Raw genomic sequence first — 12260 nt, forward strand, 5'->3', positions numbered from 1 at the left:
ATGGGATCATTATTACTGATGATTACTGATGTATTATTTGCCATCTTTGATGTAGATAATGCATCTTACAGTATTTTAAATTGCACCCACCCACCTGCCAGTTGATTCGGGTATCACAATCAATGTAGTTTTGAAGCACGTTCTGAGCAAGATCAATGTCTTTTTGCTAGCAACAGTGGTGTACTTGGCATAAAAACATAGAGCCACCATTTCTTTTAATCCTTCACTGAAAGTGTGACATTGTTGCATTGATTAATTGACCTCTGGTTAAACCTGCTACCTCTTCAACAAGCTATCAGGCTAGCTACCACAGTTCAGTACAGTTCTCGAGCCAGGTTGTCATATATCCAGGGTCCCTCATTTTCCATAGGGTGACAAGCAGTGGGATGGATGGAGGAAGATGACACAGTAAGTATTGGTCTATGTCTGCACAATGGTGGACAGGTAAAATTTCATCCAACAGGTTCCCTTCTGCCTCTACTTGAGTTCGTGTGTGAGAACAAACCATTCAACAGCCAAGTGGTCCAAACCTCCAAAGACAGGTAATTGTCAGTCTTCAGCAATAGGCACTAATGAGTGTATATTGTTTACAGATCACTACAGCCAGAAATCGCATTGATGAACTTCAAAAACAGTAAGTATATTGCTAACCCCGACTCCAAACTTTCATCAGAGGGAACTCACAAGCATGGCCATCTAATGTATCTACTATGGACAAAGCTAACAGGAATTCAATTCAAACAGGCATGGTACTGGTCTGCAAGTGAAAACACAATACATTACTATTATAACTGGTAATGTTAACTACTATTATGTAACTACTATTATCACCAGTGCCTGTTGGAATTAAATTAGTTTTTTTTCTGAAATGCCAATCCAAGATTTTAAACCATATACGAAATGTCAGTCTCCACACAACTGGGCTATAGCTAGACCTTGTAGAACAAAGCCTCTTGATTATCTTCAGATAACTTAAGCAATATATATCTTACTTTGGAAACACTGAAATGATGAAGGAAGCCATGAACGTAGACAAAAATGGAGGACCTTCAGTGGTGCCCCAAACACCAATGGCATTACAGGCAAAAGAGAAGAGAGACCTTGCTTTTTTCACAATATCCTTCATCAAGACATACATACATACATCAGATTACCTTTTCAGCCATGCCGAGAAACTGAAGTTAGTTAATGATTCCTGTTAATGAGTACCTGATGGTTAGCTTGGACATGTTTCTGTGCTGTGTGATTTTATGATCAATAAACAATAATCCATTATACTTCCATAACTGAGGGAATTTTGTGAAAATGATGCTTTCAAATTTCAGAGACCATACAACTAATTTCTAAAGGCATCCTCTTTGATGAGCATCTGTGTTCAATAACAATAAATAGTATCAGTGCTTTGCAATTTTATATTAGGGATAGATTTTTTTCTACATTGGTTTGTGTAGATTATGATCATATAATTATATAACTATGATTGTAATCATAGTTCCATTAAAAATGCCATTTTCCCTTTAGAAATACCAAAAATTGTAAATTTTAAGTTCAATGCAGAATTAACAGCACAGTTACAATTGGCCTTGGTATTCACAGGCTAAGATAAAAGTGTTTGCTTCTCAGTGACAATGAAGAGTCAATATGCAGATGATACTGCGATCAATTTTAGAGCCTTTCACAATTGAATAGACTATTGATTCATTGCATCTAGGATCACACAAAGCTTAAAACATATTGGAAGACTGCTGATGTCGACAAAATTTGTTTCCTTGCATTTAATGCCATCGTGAATTAATTTCCACCGTTGATGTTTTACATAGAAAACCTTTGATTAGCCTAAAATCCAGTTGTGTGGAAACTCCATAACCTTTAACCTATTTAGACCCATATTGATACACTGACAAGATATTATGTTTCTTTCTATTTAATCCCTCTTCTATTTTATCTAGTTCACTGTTTCCCTTCAGTGGATTTTCACTTACATACAGAACACACTGTCTAATCTGATGTTGACTTCATGGAGCTTGTCAAACCATGGTGCAGAGCATTGTGAATAAATCTCTCAAAACATTCCTTCCTTCAATGATCATGGAGAAAATCTTCACCCATTTATATTTGAAGAACACTTTTATTTTCAGTTAACCAGCTGGAAAAGTATTTTTGAGGACAATTATTTTTTGAAAATAAGAGGATACTTTTTATATTATTGGACGTGATTTTCAAGTCCTAACTCAATCAGGGCAGAGGTTATGATTTTTTTTTAATTGTTTTGTACTAAAATGGTACTAAGTAGCCCAAATAGTTGTTAAATATTGAATATGTTCTTAGGTAGTTATGGGTCAGTAATGCATCACAATCATCAATTATTCAGAACAGGCATAATGCTATTGCAACAATGTGTAAAATGATACTCCACATTGGTGCAGTTAGTAGAGTCACAACACTAGAGATCTGGGTACAGTACTGATCTCTGATGCTGTCTGCAGAGTGGAAATTACAGGTTCTCCATTTCACTGTGTAGGTTTCCTTGGAGTATTTCTGTTTCCTACCATACCCCAAAGGCAGCAGGTTGATAGGTTAGTTGGCAGTTATCTATTACCCCTGGTGTGTAGCTGAGAGGAGTTAATGGGATTGTGGGAGAATAAAATGGAATTAGGGTAGCATTAGTGTAAATGGATAACCAATAGACCACATGGGCCATTTGGGCCGTAGGACCAGTTTCTAGTGCTGTATGATTCTATGACTATCAAACACAAGTATTAGGATTAGATAATCAAAGGAGTTTTATACATACACAAGACTAGGTGTAAAATTATATGTTCCTGGGGTATTGGGAAGACTATCGTGCCCTCTTGGACAAGGAATATGCAAACTCTATGACCCTTCTCCAATGAGAAGGTTTTTCTGAGTTCCCAGCAAGCACAATCATAAAAGATCCTTGATGGAGCAAAAGAAGCTCTGGATGAGACCTCTTTGCTAATACTACATGATATAATAGTCTGACCACTTACTTTGTGCTTAAAGTTACCCACAATGCTTTGTACTAAGGTTCCTGTATTTGCGTGATTCCCTTCACTGTTTGTTCCGCGATAACCTTTGTCTTTACGTTATGCGATTGATGCTGGTTCTGTGCTGCATCATAGATAATCTGAAACCACGTGGGACTGAGAGCCCACTGTTTCCATTCACAGCTCCAGTCAAAGACTCTATAACGATTGATTTCTTGTGAAAGTATTGTGACATGACATGACTTGGGATAACAGCCTTCCCAGTTGTATTGTTTACAAGTCCACAAATAAGCAAGTTTAAAAATACTCCTAATGGGACAAAATATTGGAAAGTGAACTGAATTGTATCACAGGAAAAGGAATCACAATTTTCCTGGAAAGTGATGAATTAATTTAACAAAACAAATTTATTTTCTTTAACTTGAAGAATATTTTATGAATTGAATACCAAAGGAAAGAGAATGATCCATTTTCTCATGTTGCCACCATGGTGTTTCTGTCCTACTGTACAACAATCCTGTTAGGGTAAGATTTAGTTTTGACAAGGTAAAAAATCAATGCAAATTTTGGAACGTTGCCCAGACTGAATGAGGATCAAGTCATAAAGTTAGGTCATCCATGGGAATCCCACTCTGAGTTTCACTGGAATCCAATATAGTTGTCTTCTTTATAATATTCAGAAGATGGTTGGTAGGCTGGTCTCTCCTGCTGCATTATGTAAGTAATTTATTAATCTACATTAAAGACTACCAAGACTCCTTATTGGTAAGTGAAGCATGTCTGTTTTCTCAAGACCCAAAGTCATGCTGGCATGTTGACTTTTATGATTCAAGCACAAAGAGTAGCATGCACTTTTTAAAAATAAAGCTTGCAAAGGTATAGAATGAAAACTATGGTTAAGCAGGTAAGTTAAGTATAAGGATACGAGACATAAATTGATTTTGCAAGAGTTCTTAGTCTTCTATATCTGACAATGAAATACTTCTAATGACACAATGGGACAAGAAGATAAATGGATTTGTACCTAATTCCATATCCTGCCTGCTTGTTTCTTTGAAAATGCACAACAAATTCCTCCAAAAGTACCTTAGAATGTAGGAGTAGGGATATATACACACACACACATACATATAATCTAAATATGGACTCTGCATACTATTACCAATTCAATAAACCACATGATAGAATATACCAGACAATGACTTTGCCTAACAACTATTCTATTAATCATGATTAGTTCAGACAACTGAAAGACTCACTACATAGTTTTAAGTACATAATTACATAATTCTTTAGTTTCACAACTCTTCTAGCTACTTTCACAACTTACAGAACCCACTACTTGTACTCAGACATTATTCGCTATTTATGAACCTGAATGGGATTTAACCCAGCAAGTTTTTCTCTGAGTCTGTGACTCTGCGCTATTTGTCTCCGGAGTTATTGCTGGTCATCTCCTAAGGCACCTTTTCATTATTTCTTTGCATACTTGCCAAATATTACTTAATTCTTTATTGCATTTAAACATCTCCAATCCTAATCCTTATCCAGACCAGCGTGTGTTTCATTAACTTCTTCAAATTGCACGATGCCATCCTACACTTACTTTACCCATTTAATTCCTAAATTACCAGAGTGTTTATACGAGATTTGTAATCTGCCAAATATCTTTTTCCATAACATGTTAGATCCCAAATACCCACCTTCCCCATCTGCTTGTCCTGTCTTTGGGATAATTTGCAGTGGGAGATTCACGATAGGATAGTCCACTGAATTGTAAAACTGTCCCATCAAGCACTCTGTTGAGACAAACACTGTGCCCCTTTGTTCTGTGGCTTCTAACCGCTCTTCCTAGGCAGCAGAGTATCTTCCCAAAGACTGAAGAAATGCTTGACATCGCACCGGCTGCTAAATTTTTTTAAGTTCTGAAAATCAAAAAACAATTGACTAAAAATAAACCATGAATCATGGACATTAGGGGAATGCTTTTCAGCACCTCAGTTGCTGACAGTACACCCAAATTCCTTAACTTCTAATTCATCTCTGATCCTGAAACACAGTGCGAAGAACTAGTTTTTCTATCTTTCCTGTCAACTTTATGTTTGTCACCTTAAATTAGATAACATTTTAATTTTCTAAACTTCAAGAATATCAATCTGGTCCTCGTGAATTATTTCATTTTACCCCTGTCATTCCTTCACCCCCCCTCCCATATTATTATTAATGTCACTCATCATAAAATTAGTTTGGGTATCTATGAGCATTCATCTGCCTCATGCTGCCCCACATCACAGCTCAGTGGTATACCGGGATATGTACTTATTAGATAGAACCACAGTTTTTCTCACTGAGTGAATCACTGAACAACGTTACCTGTGCATGTAAACAAGGACATCCAGTGCTAATCCTGGTTCAAATGAGCAAGAAACAAAAAATAAATAAATAAGGCAATAATATACCACTTTACATTACAAAAGTTAGGATAAACATTTTGAAACCAAATGATTTTGAATATGTTGTCTTGCTTGATGTCTATAAAATGCATACAATCTTGCCAAAGCATGAGGCTGCTTTTTTCATTTAAAATAATGTAAAAAGAAAATATTTTCATCTACTTCAATTTTAGGTAAATATAAATTGGTATGATCTAAATCTGAAGAAGTCACTACCTCTATTTTTCCGGACTGACAACTAATTAGGGGTTAAGCTCAGCTACTTTGTATCACTCTCTTCTGATTTTCATTTTGGGAGCTTTCATTGTGTAATAGTTGACAGTTCTGATATTACTGATTTCACACCATGACCCAGTAAAACTTTAATTAATCATCATGTGACTGTTGGAAAATGTTGCTAGTTTAGCATCGATTCACCAAGGCTGATTCCTGCACTCCCTTTCACAAAATGGGGCCCATTTCCCCTACACCTTTGAAACTCGCCAGGGTCCTGGTTCTCACCATTCCTTGAAACTCAGCTGTTTCCTGCCTCCTCAGCTCTCCAATTCGAGCTTTCCTGAAACTTACTGGACCCTTTATTCCCATGCTCCTGTGAAATATATCATGTTCACTGGATAAAAATTGTTACTCTATGGTAAATATAAATTTAATAGAAATCCATAATCTGAAAAATCTGCTGATCTGGCATCCAAAGAGCACCTGATTAACAGAGCTTCCCTTTGCCCCATTTGAAATGTCTGTTTAAATTCATACAAAGGACACTAATTGGCAACATGGTTTCTAGAAAAAAAACTGCTTGCTTCCCAGTCGAAATCCTATTAGTATCTGATGAATGTTTCATTTTCAGATTAAACACTGTCATTTCTCCTCAAATCCACTAGATGGACCACTTTCCAAATAACGAGAGGAGACATTGGGTTTTGGCAGTGCCCCCTGGATAGGGAGCACTGGGCACAAAATATATAAATTAAAAGAAAAGAAACATATCATTAAATAATTATCCCTATTCATGAACAACTCATGCAGACAGCACACTGTTCCCCTGGTTTACCTTTTAAGGCAAAGCTATAAAAGAAAATGAGAAGCCAGGGTGACATCTCCAATGGATTTACTTTTATTAGGAAAATCTTCACACGATATCTTCCGGTGGCAGACAGGAATCCCTTGTTAGTTTGAAAATGTACCAAGAGGCCAAATTAGTTTCTCAAAGAGGAACTGGACGTTGGTTTTCAGGAAGTAACTGACAAAGTTTTTTTTCTGTTTGTGACTTGCAGCAGCAAGAAGGGTGCTGGCAAGGGCAAGGTTGGAGGTCGCTGGAAGTAAGCCGTTGAAGAGGTGCCTTCTGTTGCAGCATGACCCGATTGTATTGCCTCAACTTTGGATTCTTGCTAGGCGTTTCTCTTGTGGCAAAACATTCTGCAAAATTATTACGTCCAAGGCTTTGAAACGAACAACAAGTTATCTTAGTCTATATTGCACATTGGATCTATGACAATTATCCCTTTATTTACTATGTTAATATCATGCCCATCCTCATCTACAATCCTTGTTTTTGTAAATAAAGTGTGGCATCTAATTTATTTTCTTTCCAACTGAATATTTGTTTCTGTCTCATGTACAGTGAGGCAACTCAATAACTGAGGATCCAGATTACAGTCTTTGGAAAGATTAATCAGGTTTGAGTCTTTTATTTAGATAGGAAGTGATGAAAGTGGGGAGTGCAGGATGCTGTGGTTTTGAAATGGAGGATGGGCTGAAAAAGATAGAGCTAAGAATAGTTCTATTGGGAGAACCCATATCTGGAGGGCATCTACTTAAAATGATTATAGATGGATTAAAGAATAGAATAAAGGTAAATTTCTTTCTTCAAAGAGTAGATTTGGAAACACACTAACATCTATAGTTTTTGAGGAAGGTAGATATCTTCAAAATCAACACAGTGTAGTACATGGAATGTAAGTTAATTAGAGAGTTATGCTTGATGTCACTTAGATAAAGTAAGTAAAAAATTAATCCTGACGAAGGGTCTCGGCCCGAAACGTCAACTGTACCTCTTCCTAGAGATGCTGCCTGGCCTGCTACGTTCACCAGCAACTTTTATGTGTGTTGCTAAGTAAAAGCTTATGTGAGTTTAAGCACGAGCACAGACTACTTGGGTAAATATGGGATGTATAACCTATGTAATTCGATGAATTTCCATGTATGTTTTGAAATGCATAAAGAATTGAATGTCACACAGGCAGAAACCACTCCTTATGTGCTAACCTTGGTGGAGAGCAATCTCAGCCTTGAATCAAAATGTTTGTGCATTCTTTACCAGTTTGAACATTTACAGAAAGAATGCAAGATGACATATGGTTGGTTTATCATGCAACTTCTCAGTTGTTGGAAGAAATATTCACTGAATAAAACAAACTCAGGAAAATGCAAGGACATAAGTAAGTTTTATCTAAAGAAAGGAATATACCTGGAATCCTAGTGGTTGTTCTTCCCCTTAGTAAATCATCAAACACTGATTATTGCCAGCTTGAATCCACTGTTGCAGGCACATAAATGTTATTACTACAGTAATAACTCGACATCAATATACTTGACTGGCTGGGTATTTGATCCTTCACAATATTCCACATGGGAATTTAAACTGGAGGTGGTGTTTTTTTTATGAGGTTGAGTTGCGAGCTGGACATCAACCCGGCACGGATGGAAAGCGCACTCGGGAGCGGTCTGTCACTGGATCGAACTCAGGAACCTCCGTTTTCGTGCCCGGCGCTGATCTCACTGTGCCACCAGCTGACCTGGGTTCATGAAAAGCCCAACATAAATGCAAGCTGTTGATAAAGGTAGAGTCTTTCTGGTAAGATGGTGGCGCACTCTGATGCATCGGGCTCACTGGGTCCAACCAAAGGAGCAATTGTTCATCTTTTATGTCACTTACAATCTCAAGACACTGCTGACTATCGAGAACGGCAGATCCACCCCACTAGCAAGTTGCTGGATAGAGGTGGAGATGGACTTGTTGCGCACTGTCGTAAACTGTTTCAGCAACCAGGGAGGAAGGCAAAAGAGGCAGCGTGTGGAGGTGGAACATGATCCAACAGACAGTACTGGTGGTTGTCTTGAATGTAGTTGTTGTGATCACAAGACTGGTGGACATTGGTAATGTAGAATACTGCAAGTTCGATTCACTCATTCGTTGGCAAAACCAATGGCGGGAGAGCTGCGTGGCCTTGGTTGTTGCACGGTCCAGGTCTCATTCATGCTCAGAGTCCCCTATTGCAACTGCCGAGGAAGATGATGCCAGAGCTGGCTGTGTGCCGCTAGATTCCTCACTGGGTTGGAGTCTGGCCCCTCCTGTTGGTGCTGCCCTCCAGTGTTCACTCAGAGTAAGACAAGCTGGATTGCCTTTGTCTGTGGCTGCACTGCATGATACATGGAACTGCAGCAGGCTGGTGTTGCAGAAACATGTCTCTAGGACGACGTCCATGCACCATCAAAGTACAGGCTATGACACTCAGGAACTTTGATAATATTGTTTTTTTTTTGGTGACTATGTTTTTCTGTTCTCGTAATTACATGTGCTATAAGTGCTGTGTGCTGTCTGTGACTGTTAGTTCTCTGTTTTACATCCTGGCCCCAGAGGAACACTGTTCATTTAGCTGTATTTCATGTGTATGGTAAATGACAATTAAGCTTGAACTTCAACTTGATTTTCTTTCCAGATGCCAAACAAATTCACAGTGCTGCACTGTTAAATCTGAACTACCAGAGGCATTTTAATAGTAATTTAAGTTTTATTTTTATTTAATTAAAAATGTACTGTTTTCATCCTTTTAAATTCCATCCATATTTCAATGGAACAGAACATGTAACCCTCAGAAGCTTTGTCAGTCAAGTTAATACCCCTCTTTTATACTCTCTCCACTCTTCTCCTTTCACCGCTGCTAACCAATCTTGAAATCAAATGGCATGGACATCGGTTTCTCCAGCTTCCGGTATTTTATTTTACCTCCCCCTTTCCTCTTTTTCTATTCCCCACTCTGGCCTCTTACCGCTTCTCTTATCAGTTCCCCCGGTGCCCTTCCTCTTCCCCTTTCTCCCATGGTCCACTTTCCTCTCCTATCAAATTACTTTTTCTCCAGCCTTTTGTCTTTTCCACCCATCACCTCCCAACTTCTTACTTCATCCCACCTCCCTGGCTTCACCCATCACCTTCTAGTTTGTCCTCTTTCCCCTCCTCCCCTCCTCCTCACCTTCTTACACTGGCATCTACCATGTTCCTTTCTGGTCCTGATGAAGGGTCTCAGCTCAAAACGTTGACAGTTTATTCATTTCTGTAAATGCTGCTTGACCTGCTGAGTTCCTCCAGCTGAGTTCCAGTGTTTTGTATGTGCTGTTCAAAATCAATTGTTTCCTCTGTCAGAACATTACCTCTTCTGCATCTTGTCAGCCCCGTAACCCAGCCCACCATTATTTGTCATCCATGCAAACTTCTCATTTGTCTTTACACTTGGCCATTGTAACTCAAACACAAGAGATTCTGCTAATGCTGGAAATCCAGAGCAACGCACACACAAAATGCGAGAAGAACTCAGCAGGTCAGGCAATTTCTATGGAAATGAATAAACAGTTGACATTTTGGGCCAAGAACCTTCTTCAGGACTAGAGAGGAAGGGGTGGGGGGAGATGCCAGAATAAAGGATTGGAGAAGAATGAATCTGACAGGAGAGGAGAGTGGTCCATTGGACAAAGGGAAGAAGGAGGGGCACCGGGGGAAGTGAGAGTCGGGTGAGGAAAAGAGATAAAAGCTTACTGTGGGGAATAGAAGAAGAGGGAAGGGGGAAGGAAAAAAATTACTGGAAGAAAAAATCAATGTTCATGCCACCAGGTTGGAGGCTAACTAAATGTAATATGAGGTGTTGCTCCTCCACCCTGAGAGTGGCGTCACCATGGCAAAAGAGTAGGCCGTGGACCAACATATGGGAATGGGGATAGGAATTGAAATGTTTGGCCATTTGGAAATTCCGCTTTTGGCATATGGAGCGGACATGCTTGACAAAATGTTCCTCCAATTTACTTTTGGTCTCATCAATATAGAGAAGGCCACATAGGGAGCACCAGGTACAATAGATAACCCCAAGAGATTCGCAGGTGAAGTGTTGCCTCACCTGGACTACTTAGATCCCTGAATGGAGGTGAGTGGGCAGGTGTAGCATTTCTGTCACTTGCAGGGGTATGTGCCCATCGGGGACATTAGTGAGAATGGACAAATGGACAAAGGAATTATGGAGGGAGTAATCCCTGTGGGAAATGGAGTGTAGTGGGAGGTGGCGGGAGGGGGAAGGTAAAGATGTATGCAATCCTCTCACTGGCCTCGTATGCAAACTTGGCTCACTACCTGACTCTGCTAACAGCCACGGGACTCAAGTGATGAGAAAGCCACCTTTCATAAACAATGTACGTCTAGGATCATTATGATTTTGGGTTCAAAAGGGAAGTTAGGACATTCCAATTAAGGACACATAGGTTGTAGTGAATGCTGTGTAAATACTGCCCATACACTGTTATCAGTAGCCCAGAAATATCATCGTTCCCCAGCATAAGATTATAAAGAAGTTTAATTTACCAAATTTTCAACTTCAACAAATAGTTACAGAAAAAGAAAAGAAAAATAAAAGTATTTGCCACATTCCAAACCTCCCTCAAAGGCCATCTTGAACAAATTGGCTCTCTCTCAGCAGCCACTCATCTGCACAAAGCACTTGCTGCAACGGGGACTCTCCTTCCAACAGCATTCTGTGGCATCGTCCCTCGTGCCCCACTCCGCAGCTCCTGCCAAAATGCCCCAAACCAGACTGGTGTGGTGGCATCCATTATTCTCGTGAGACCATGGATTCGCGCATGGAAAGGTTCTCCAGGGCGCAGGCCTGGGCAAGGTTGTATGGAAGACCGGCAGTTGCCCATGCAGCAAGTCTCCCCTCTCCATGACACCGATGTTGTCCAAGTGAAGGACAAGGGCCGATACAGCTTGGCACCAGTGTCGTCGCAGGAGTTGCCACAACGAGGTTGAAGGCAACGTCGGACTGCCTAGGGACTCCAGCTCCGGACTTGTCCTCAGGGTTTACTCCCGAAGCCTTTCCCATGAGTGGGTATGGCCGCAAGGCAGCGGAGGTTTGAAATCAGAGTTTTTCCTCTCTTAGATGGACTGCCTTCCCAGGCTGACGAGCTCCATCTACCCGAAGCACTGGTTTTAAGGCACCAGGGCCCGCCTTCGCCCCTTCTCCTGTCAGTAGAAACAGTTCCGCCGGGCTTAGAGGCTAAGCCACACGAGAAGGCCAGGAATTGGACTTGGTTGTCAGAGGCTATTTGAGGCGCATGCGGTGAGGAGAATGTTTAGGTAGTGGGAGCTTGTCCCCACTACCACTCCTCTGCTTGACAACCTTGGAACCCAAACCAAACCAGACTCAGAAATCTGATCCCGCCCAGTTCTCCCAAATCTTCCACTGGACAGAAAGTTACAATTGGCTGACACAACATTCCTAAGTTGGATAACATCGCCCTTCAGCCAAAGCCAAAACACTCTTACCAGCAGAACACACTGCTTTTACAGAAAATGCTAAAATAAAATACCTCACAGCATAGCATAGAAATCTTACCACGTGTTTGGTGGTAGGATCTCGTTCAAAATGGTGAAAGTTGTAGAGAATGATGCGTTGGAAGCAGGGGCTCATGGGATGGTATGTGATGACAAGAGGAACTCTATTCCTGTTAAAGAGGTGGGAAGATGGGATTAGCACAGATG

The 12260-nt window shown here is 40.2% G+C and overlaps 1 protein-coding gene across 1 annotated transcript in view; it reads left to right on the plus strand.

Annotated features, from left to right (window-relative positions):
- The window catches only part of tnnt3a (troponin T type 3a (skeletal, fast)), a 31133-nt gene extending 24092 nt beyond the window's left edge, over positions 1–7041 (plus strand). The window contains exons 13-14 of the mRNA XM_063063101.1: positions 594–634; positions 6736–7041. Coding sequence (XP_062919171.1) covers positions 594–634; positions 6736–6784 — 90 coding nt within the window. The 3' untranslated portion in view covers positions 6785–7041. The remainder of the gene's footprint in view (positions 1–593; positions 635–6735) is intronic.
- Positions 7042–12260: the final 5219 nt, after the last annotated feature.

The sequence above is a fragment of the Mobula hypostoma genome, chromosome 11 (assembly GCF_963921235.1).
Source record: "Mobula hypostoma chromosome 11, sMobHyp1.1, whole genome shotgun sequence".
In the NCBI taxonomy this organism is placed as follows: domain Eukaryota; kingdom Metazoa; phylum Chordata; class Chondrichthyes; order Myliobatiformes; family Myliobatidae; genus Mobula; species Mobula hypostoma.